This window comes from Lactuca serriola, chromosome 4 (genome assembly GCF_051521515.1).
Source record: "Lactuca serriola cultivar US96UC23 chromosome 4, Lser_US96UC23_V15, whole genome shotgun sequence".
Taxonomy (NCBI): Eukaryota; Viridiplantae; Streptophyta; class Magnoliopsida; order Asterales; family Asteraceae; genus Lactuca; species Lactuca serriola.
In genome coordinates, this window is record NC_136411.1 from 168,682,893 (window position 1) to 168,692,488 (window position 9,596).

A 9,596-nucleotide genomic window follows, 5' to 3' on the forward strand; every position below is an offset into this window, starting at 1 on the left:
ACAAGTAATAAAAATGATGTTGTAGGAGAATGTTTGAAGAAAAGCAACGATTGAAAATAAATGTGAACCGCATATTCGATGACAAATCGTATATATATGTGATATTAAAATGGTTATGAGTAATATGTTTTTAACATTGATCATATTAAAACCTTTATAACGTGAAATTCAATACTTAAAATATAAGAAGCTTTTATTGAAATTAAATACATTTCATTTCAACGGATGTAAGTTAATTTTATTTGAGAATTAGAAAACTTTTATTGGGATTAAATACATTCCATTTAGGAAAGATAATGTTAACAATTTGATTTAAAGATGAAAAACATAAGATTGAAATACAATCAAAAACTCAGATTGTTTAAGATGATATCATAAGATTTCTGTTTTAATATATATTAAAAATGCATCAAAAAAAACCTACAAAAAAACAAGTCCTCCCAACTTTCGAAATTAGTAAACGAAATACCACCATTTGCATATGATGGTCATTTAAATGTTGTAATTGTTGACTAAATCAAATCTAAGTCAAAATCTAACTCAACAAGATATCTGACATCAAAAAAATGAAGACCAAGTCAAAAGCTTCTAAATATGATATCTAACAATCTATCCTATTAAATCCGAATCAAAACTTAGCTTTTATCGGACCTAATAAAAACATATCAACCAACCCTTTAGATATTAAATATCATAAAAGGTTTCCTATTAATTGGGCCTAAACTTGCAATCCAAATCGGGTAACATGTCATAGTCACTCAAGATGAAGACGTATAATAAAGGTTGATATACAAAAACAGTTGATGAATTTACTAATATAATCTCTATAACTATTAATTATATCCATGGAATTCAAAGAACACCAAACAGATGAATCAATCAACATTGCATCAAACCGCAAGTCTCTTTGTGTATAATTTTCACTAAAAAAACATCATCAATCAAACACGATATGATTATAATTTATAATTTATAATTTATAATAAATAACATTACATCTCAAATGTCAATGGTGCGAGCCTTGTACATGCAAATGTAAGCCATATGCCAATCACCTGTTATAACAACAAACAACAAAACAATCAATCAATCCAAGAGTATAAATTGTATCTCTATATATAAAATAGTATTTCAAATAATTAATTATTACCTCCTCCAGAAAGTTTTGTTATATCTTCTTCCCTTTGTGGGATTGGATTATCATCATCAAATTGGATCCATTTCCCTATTATTATACCAATATCAATTATTTTTTCATATATTTTGGTAAAAACAAATAATTGAATGAATGGAGTGACTCACCATTCTCTTGTTTGACCCAAGCAACATAATGACCTGAATCTGCACTTCTGCCTTTATGAGTCAGCACAGCAACCAAATCATATACTCCCGTCAACTGCTTTTTCTTATCTGAAATATATACACATCATCATCATCATCATCATCATAATTATAAAAATATATATATTAAACTATAAAGTTACACAAGACTGGACTGGACAAAACAGGATTGATGTGAAATGTTAACAAAGTTATGATGATTATGATAAGGATTGAGGAGGGCATTTATGTCTTTTGTATGGACAAGTGATCGATATTAATAAGTCTCCATCTCACCTTTTTCTTTTTCTTTTTTTCCTATTAAGTCTAAAGTGGCTGAATAAGTAATGATGTATGTATGTATAAACTGTTGTATATATACATAAAGTAAGTTTCTTTTCTAGACTGTAAATAAAATGTTTGAACGAGACTAAATGACCATTTTATCCTTACATTCTGTAAAACAAATATCACAATATTCATCGATTTGAACTTGAGATGAGTCAGGAAGAATAAAGAAATAGGTAAACAGTTAGTGTCTTAATATATTAAGACAAGATTTTATAAGGAAAAACAAAAAAAGAAAACTTTATAATAATAAAAAAATGTTAACCTTCTCCAGAAGCAGCTTTAGATGATTCTCCACTTTCATTTGATTGTCCCTGTAGGAAAAAAAAAACAAATGTTTATTTTTCTAAAAATATAGTTTTGTAAGATTCAAGAGGAGTTATATAAATTGTAACCAAAATTAAATACCTGTGCATCAGACATCTTAACATCATTGTCTGCTGAAGCAGGAGGAGTTTTTTCTTTGAGTTTCAAACCAGCCTTTCTACCATCTTCCTCTCTTAACATCTAAAATTTCAAAAAAAATTGAAATCCAAATATTAACAGATATCAGATGTAATAAAGTATAAACATCATTTTTTTTTTACTTTTTAGTTTTAACTTGCATACAAGAAAAAAGATTAAAAAATATATATATAGTGGATATAAAAAATAAAAAATTACAAACCTGTCGAGGAGCTTCCAGCTTTTTGCGAAGTTCATCTGAACAAAGATCAAAAATATCCAACTCCAATGGATAATCCACTTTCTGAAAAATTTTAAACAAACAAATAGTCAACAAAATCTTGACTTTTAACTTTTAAGTAATAACATACAATGAAAAGGTAAGTTAGTTTATTACCCTCAAAATCTTTGCTTTCTGATTAGATTCCCTCTTCCAGAAAAATCGCACAAATTGAATAGTCAAATACCTTGCAAATAAGTCAACATATTAGATTTTTTAACAAAAACTTGAAATAATAATACTCATCTTACTTTGGTAATCCATTAATGCGTGAATCCTTCAAGTAAACTGCACTTCGACCCAAAGAAGGAGAAGCCTTTTCTAGCTCTGATTTCAACCCCTGAATATAATAAGTCAATAATTAATTATGATATGATCAAATAAGTAGAATAATAAAAGTATAAATGTGAATAACAAAAATTACATGTTTCAGCCCCTCATGCAAATGATTGACTTCATGTGATATGTGGCATTTAAGAGAATAAATTGACTCTGTTTCTAAACTTTCTTCACCACTCTCAGCACAATGCACCCTACAAAGTCAACATAAAGTCAAACAAAATAAAATATTTGATACCATATACATTATTTAATACATGAAAATGTTATGTAAAGTAAATGCAACAAGTGCATACCTGCTAACAAGGTCAATGCCAAAAAGTCCCTTCACTGTATCGATACTTTGACTGTAGATTAAATTAAAACAATATAATGGTTAACAATTTGAAAAAATAAAATAAATAACTCATGTCTGTATTGAATGTTTTCTGTTTATAAAGAAATCATGAACAAAAACAAAAACAAAAAAAAATACCTGGAACCTGGAGATCTAAGGGCTTGAGATAGAGTATACAAAATCTGTGTCCAGCATTCTTCAGCATCCTGGTGTTGAGTATCAAAATTTAAAAGATTTAGACAATTTGAGTGATGAAAATTAATATTATAAAAAAATAAAGTCAAAGAAACCTGTTGCATGAAGGATCCATTATGCTGCTGACCAAATTGAGGATACTTTTTCCGCAATACCTGTCATTAATAAACATACCCTTTTGAGAATTATTTGAAAAAAAAAAAAAACAATCATATTGACTGATAATCAATCAATGAAGAATCTTTAGGGGGGAATTCACCATCCAAAACTGCATAGGTGCAACTGGCTTGACATTTTTATCAAGCTCACTAAATAAATCTCGTGTTGCAACAGTCAAAAGATGAGAAGATTGATCTAAATCATTGCTTCTGCCAGATTGGGGATACCTGATTAATAACAAGTTTGCAAAAAGATTTATCAACTTCATCACAGAAAATAATTACATTCAGTTGACAATTAAGTTGAAACAGAGAACAAGAACTAACTCAATCAAAGCAGATTTAAGCTCTGGAACCGAATGCAAACATTGCATGGTGGAATTCATGTAACAGGTATTTCCCAGATTGAATAATCCAGCAGAATGCCCCTACAAAAATAGAAAAAGGGTAGGTTGGTTTTTCTACAAGCATCAATTGTAAAATAACCTAAAATGAATTTTGCATGTGCAAATAAAAAGGCAAGAGACTTTTACCACAGCAACTGCTAGTTCTTCTTCCGGAAGGTCTTCCATGAAAACGGGGCCCTTCTCTGGAGCCTTTACAATCTCATCAGCAGTTCCCATCATCATTAACTTTTGACCCTATAAATAATAAAAGAATAATCACCACCAGTTCCATAAGTGTGAGACAATTAACTGTTTTCAAATGCTAGAGAAAGGCTATTTACCTCTTTAACCCCTAATTTTGACCAATCAGAGTCATCCTGTTAACAAAAAAATTAGGGAGATTATATAAAGATCTCAGATAATAGATAGTGTAATACTATATTTATGGGGTGTAGAAACACAGGATTACCTTTAGTAATCCACCTTTCATCATTATCTTTTGCCTCTCGGGTGGTACCCCTGTGAGGTCATACAACTGACATTTAAAAACATATGGAGGCTGGGTTGTATCTATCTCCACTGCTGGGTATAGCTCTTTTTGCCATTTCACACTCACTGTGATAAGAACATATGAATGAAAGTGTCAAAAACATACCTTCTTAAGAGAAACTTTAAACTGCAAAGTTGTCAAGTAAGTGCATATACAATTGTGAAGTTGTGCCCAGTGTACTCTAGCAGCATATTTTTCTTTTCGAATGAAAGGCAAATGAACTTACAATGTGTGCCAGCGTGAGATATTGTTTATTTCTATCGAATACACAAACATTAGCTAGTCAAGTAACTACAATGAAACTCATTGATTGGTCTCCAGCAAACCACATAAGAGAACCAATGTCAATCCATCAAAAACCAGAACTTATATAATCTTATTCCCCAGATTGAGCCCTAGATAAGTAAATTGAAGCATAACAACGATTTAAATTAACTAGAACACGTTCAAAGTCAATAATCGCAAGTAAATAACATATAAACCGGAAATTAACTACAATGAAATGTGTTTACTTTACATAAATCACAAGCAATGATGTGCACAAACTGGTGTTGATTCGTGAATCAACGTATAAATCAATTGCAATTTCAATGATTAATGGACCTGTCGGCATAATTTGGAGGAGCTTCTGGTTGTTGGCGCGATCGAGCGGGAGAAAAGAGAGAGGTTTGTGTTGTGGTGTTTGCTTGGAGGAAAGGGCAACGATAACCGAGAGACCAACGTAGAAGAAGCTTTAGGAGATTCGAGAGAGCGTCAATAAAAGAGTTCGGTGAGGGGAAATCTCGTTATGTGTAATTATGTATGTGAATGTGTGGAGTGTACCGCCGTATTTGTCAATTGGGCCCATTTAATGGCCCATTAAGCCAACCAAATTTAAAATTCAAATCAAAATGTTGGTTAAATTATAAGTTTTTGTCCACTATGTTAACAAACTAAGCCTTAACATATTATAAGGCTTGATGAAATTAAAATGGGTGTTTATATTTTGCTTATTTAAAATAATTTTTGTCTTTTTATAGAATAATGATTATTTTATATGGTGTTATGATATGGATTTAAAAAAAATGTTTAGATTAGTTTATTTTAGACTTGGCAATCTGTGTATGTGTATTGTGTGTATGTGTCAGACAATGATTTATCAAACTCAAACACAAAACGAATTGTAAAACTTGCCTTGGGTATCAAAAACGAACATGACACATAATAATTTTGTGTGACAAGTGTCATAACATGAATACATACTTTTTAGAAGTCATAAACTCTAAAGAAGCTATGGTGGAATTTCGAAGATTAGAGGCTTGAGAGTCGTGAGTTTCCTGATTCGGTTAAAGAGAAATCCAAAGTTCGGAGCTTAGCCGAAAATTGGATGTTGGCAGAGATGCGAGGCTTGATAGTCGTGAGTTATGAGATGGTAGTCGAGAGCTTCATCGTTCAGTGAGAAAAAGACCCCTGAACCCTAGTGAAGTTGCACAAAAGATGAAGTGATGGACTTGAAAAAGACGATTAGGATTTATGGTTATTCACTTATTCTTTTGTGACTTGTCGAATGCGGTTAAAAAATATAAACGGAACATGATTTTATTTTATTTAGAGATCTATTTTAAAATGTTTCGAAATTTATCCTTAAACTTTCGGTACATGTATTTTTTAAATTCATACTTCGAATAATATATATGTGTTACACGTGTTTATACGTGTCTATACGTGTTTATTCGTGTGTCGTGTCACAAAGATTTAATTTGTGTATTGTACATGTTTAAACAAGTAAATTCATGTTTGACACGTGTAAGACACGAAACATGAATTTCAAATTTGTGTAGACACGAAATACGAATTTCTAAAACTCATACACTGAAAACGCGTGTTGAGTATCAAATTATCGGGTCTAGCTTATTTGGTACTAAAATGTAATAAGTTGATAGGTTACTTTTTAGTGTTTAGCACAGTTTTTTTATATGTGTAATGAGAAATAGATTACTAAAAACGCTTTATTTAAGTCAATAAGTAAGGATGATGTAACTTACAAATACTCCATATTTAAGTCAATAAGTATTTGTAATATTATCATATCAACGCTTAAAATAGCTTGTTTTGTGGTCAATAAACACTTCAAATAACCAATCACAAACACCCCTTAAGCCAAAACTATTTTGGCGCGATCGAAAATTGAAATGGTTTATGAGTAAACAAAAAAGTGAAACTGAAGGGTATAATAATTTAAGTTGTTTGGTTTAAAACGTAAAATGTTGGCCAAACAGTTACATTTACAAATGAACATTTCATATTAAAAAGAAATAAGGTATATCACATGAAAATGTAATGTACTGATGGTTACGAATCATTTTGAGGATTGTAGTTTCAAAGCATATATATATAAGTGATTATAGCTTTTTTTATAATGACAATAATTTCATTAAATAAAAACTAGCAAGAAGCTAGCACAACAACAAAAAAGAAAGTTACATAAGAACAAGCATATGACTTTGAAGCCATACCAACTAGTTAAACATAGACTTATGCATACCTTAACACAAAGTAAAAGAATTTAAGACAATGTTATCAAAATCAGAGACTTCTTTGGCATAATACTACCAAAAATAGTCTTATTACTAAAATTCCAAATGTGCCACCAAGAAACAACAAAAACCGCTTCCAGAAACAGTTTTTTGAAGAGACAAAATGTACAGAGGCGATATCCATGTTAACCAATCTTCATAACAAAACAACATAGGTATGTCAATTTCCCACCAATGAAGGCAACTTATATACATCAATATGAACCCGCACTAAAGCAACCAAAAAAATCATCCGTACCAGATAAACTTCAAATGCATCTATCTAGAACATAAGACAAAGAAACCAACTCCATGAGAGCAAGAAGTGTGTCACTCTGCTCTCTGTCACCCCCCCCCCCCTTTGGATGCCTTCAAAACAAGGTAAAAAACAACCCATTCATTTTTTTTTTTTTTGCAACTTTCACTTGCTTATTCAATTATAGTAAAAACAATCCATGAAACATAGTCAATAAACGAGCATTTTCTAACCATATATCTTTCCAAAACATAGTAAACTCGTCATTGCCCACCAACCTTTTACAATAAGACAGCAAATGAACACCTTTTATGTAAGAATCTGAAAAAATTAAGAGATTTGAAAATGGGTACTTTTATGTTTTTTAGGCCAAGATTGTGAATTAATATATTAAGACCCATATTAAGTCAATGAGAAATGATTTAACATAGTTTTAGAGTATGTTCCCACCTTCGTGTGTATATAAAGATCATAAAAAACGAGAATATAATGAAGAAGTTATGAAGGTTGGAAGTTAAAGGAAAAGTTGTCCCCAAAGTTGGAATGGACTGAGCAATGCACTTTGTTGATCTCCAGTTACCATGGTGTGGTAAATAGATCGCCACGATGCAGTCGCATAAGTTGGCTGCAATTGACCACAGGTCAAATGGTCACCACAACGCAGTTTCGAGGCCAAATTTAACACCTCAAATTCAAATCAAAATTTTCATTTATAAATTACCCAAAATATTGTTCTTAAACCAAGTCATCGGAAAAACATAAGTGTCAAATAAAAATCATCATCACAAAATATCATAGTATTACAAAATGCCCCAGTAACAAATCTCCCAGCGAGTGTGTACAATCAGACCTTTGTCTTCCCACGATCCTCATAAGTACCTGAAACACATATAACCAACAACTATAAGCACGAAGCTTAGTAAGTTCCCCAAAATACCACATACAAAACATCATAAATAAACAGTTATGGGTTATCAACAACCATGGGGACTATCAGCGGTCTCAGTGGGTAAACAACACGCCCTGTGGGTCATCAGCAACCCTGGAGACTATCAGCAGTCTCAGTCACACATAAACAAGATAGCACATTAATAACAGCTAGACCTCGTTGGTCATCACAAATACAATTATTTTACCACGCATGTAAGAATAAGTGAGGCGACTCGCCTGATACTGATGACAGATAAATCTCACACCCAAACTGCCAGAACTAGACTCCGCCTAATATCACAATAATTAACCCTAATTAATAATTAATGTCCATAACTCAACTTACAAGTCCAAATCCCACAACTAGGCTCTTTAAGGGCAAAAGGCCATTTTTCCCCTTCCATGGTCCCAAACCCTAAATCTTGACCAAAAGTCAAAAGTCATCAAAAGTCAACTGCGTAGCATGTCAGCAAAAGTCAACTGTGTAGCATGTCAGCAAAAGTCAACTGCGTAGCATGTACGTTGGGCGTACACTTCTCTACATGCAACGTACTCGAGGGATCCGATGAGCCGAGGTCATGTCTAGCTATGCTAGGCGTAGCCAGAAGTATGTGGGGTGTACGTCATCTGATCCCAAAAATCGCTCCAAAATGTCTTAATCATTATGACATGCAATCCAAACATAGATTTGACCTCCTTAGAATGTATTAACCCATAAAGTCCATAACTTTAAGCCTTTGCATGGCTGAAATGAGCTTAAACCTTAAAATCCTAACTTATTCCTTACTCAACACCACCAAACTCTCGCACGTCTAGAAATAGACCATCAAGCAACCATTTTTTTGAATCTACAAGACCAAAAACACATGAAAAGGACAACTAATATGCTTTGGAGTACTCCATACTCACAAAGGTCCAAGCTTGGGGGAAAAGCTCACAAAAACTCATCTATGGAGATCTAGAAAAAAACACATCAAGGTATAAACTTTATACCTTCAAAACATGCACAAAGCGGGGTAGTTTTTGGATCCACAAGCTTGTAAGTAACACCACCTTCTTCGATAGCCATCTTCTTCAACAAAAGAGCACCAAAATCACTAACAAGCTTCAAACTCTTCACACACAAGGCTTAGGCTCGAGATTAGGGTTTTGAGGGAAGGGAAGTGTAACGTCCTAATTTTCAAGACTAAAAGTTTCTTTTATAAAACATTACTTAAAACGCATTTATCAATCCATAAAAACATATCATAACTTCATAAGCCATAACATAATTCAGAGTATTAATTTCTAAAACATATGTTCATTATCAGAGTAAAACATCCCAGACTGTCTAAACTATGGTGTGTGCCATGCGATCACCCCGAGCTCTTCCCTCCGCTACCGGAAGTACCTGAAACCAAAACTGAAAACCGTAAGCACGAAGCTTAGTGAGTTCCCCAACCTACCACATACCCTGCATAAACACATATGACATATACTGGGCCACGCCCGCTACTTC

The 9,596-nt window shown here is 32.5% G+C and overlaps 1 protein-coding gene across 1 annotated transcript; it reads right to left on the minus strand.

The window, feature by feature from the left end:
* Positions 1–871: 871 nt before the first annotated feature.
* UBP6 (ubiquitin-specific protease 6) lies at positions 872–5,141 on the minus strand. Its single transcript, XM_079040428.1, has 18 exons — positions 4,961–5,141; positions 4,277–4,422; positions 4,149–4,184; positions 3,955–4,062; positions 3,749–3,849; positions 3,523–3,649; positions 3,359–3,418; positions 3,207–3,274; positions 3,028–3,078; positions 2,817–2,925; positions 2,644–2,732; positions 2,510–2,579; positions 2,336–2,416; positions 2,077–2,175; positions 1,934–1,982; positions 1,303–1,410; positions 1,151–1,225; positions 872–1,055 (listed from the first exon to the last, which is right to left on the minus strand). The coding sequence occupies exons 1-18, from the start codon at positions 4,968–4,970 to the stop codon at positions 1,000–1,002; spliced, it is 1,443 nt and encodes a 480-aa protein (XP_078896554.1). The 5' UTR covers positions 4,971–5,141; the 3' UTR covers positions 872–999.
* Between the last annotated feature and the right edge of the window lie 4,455 nt (positions 5,142–9,596).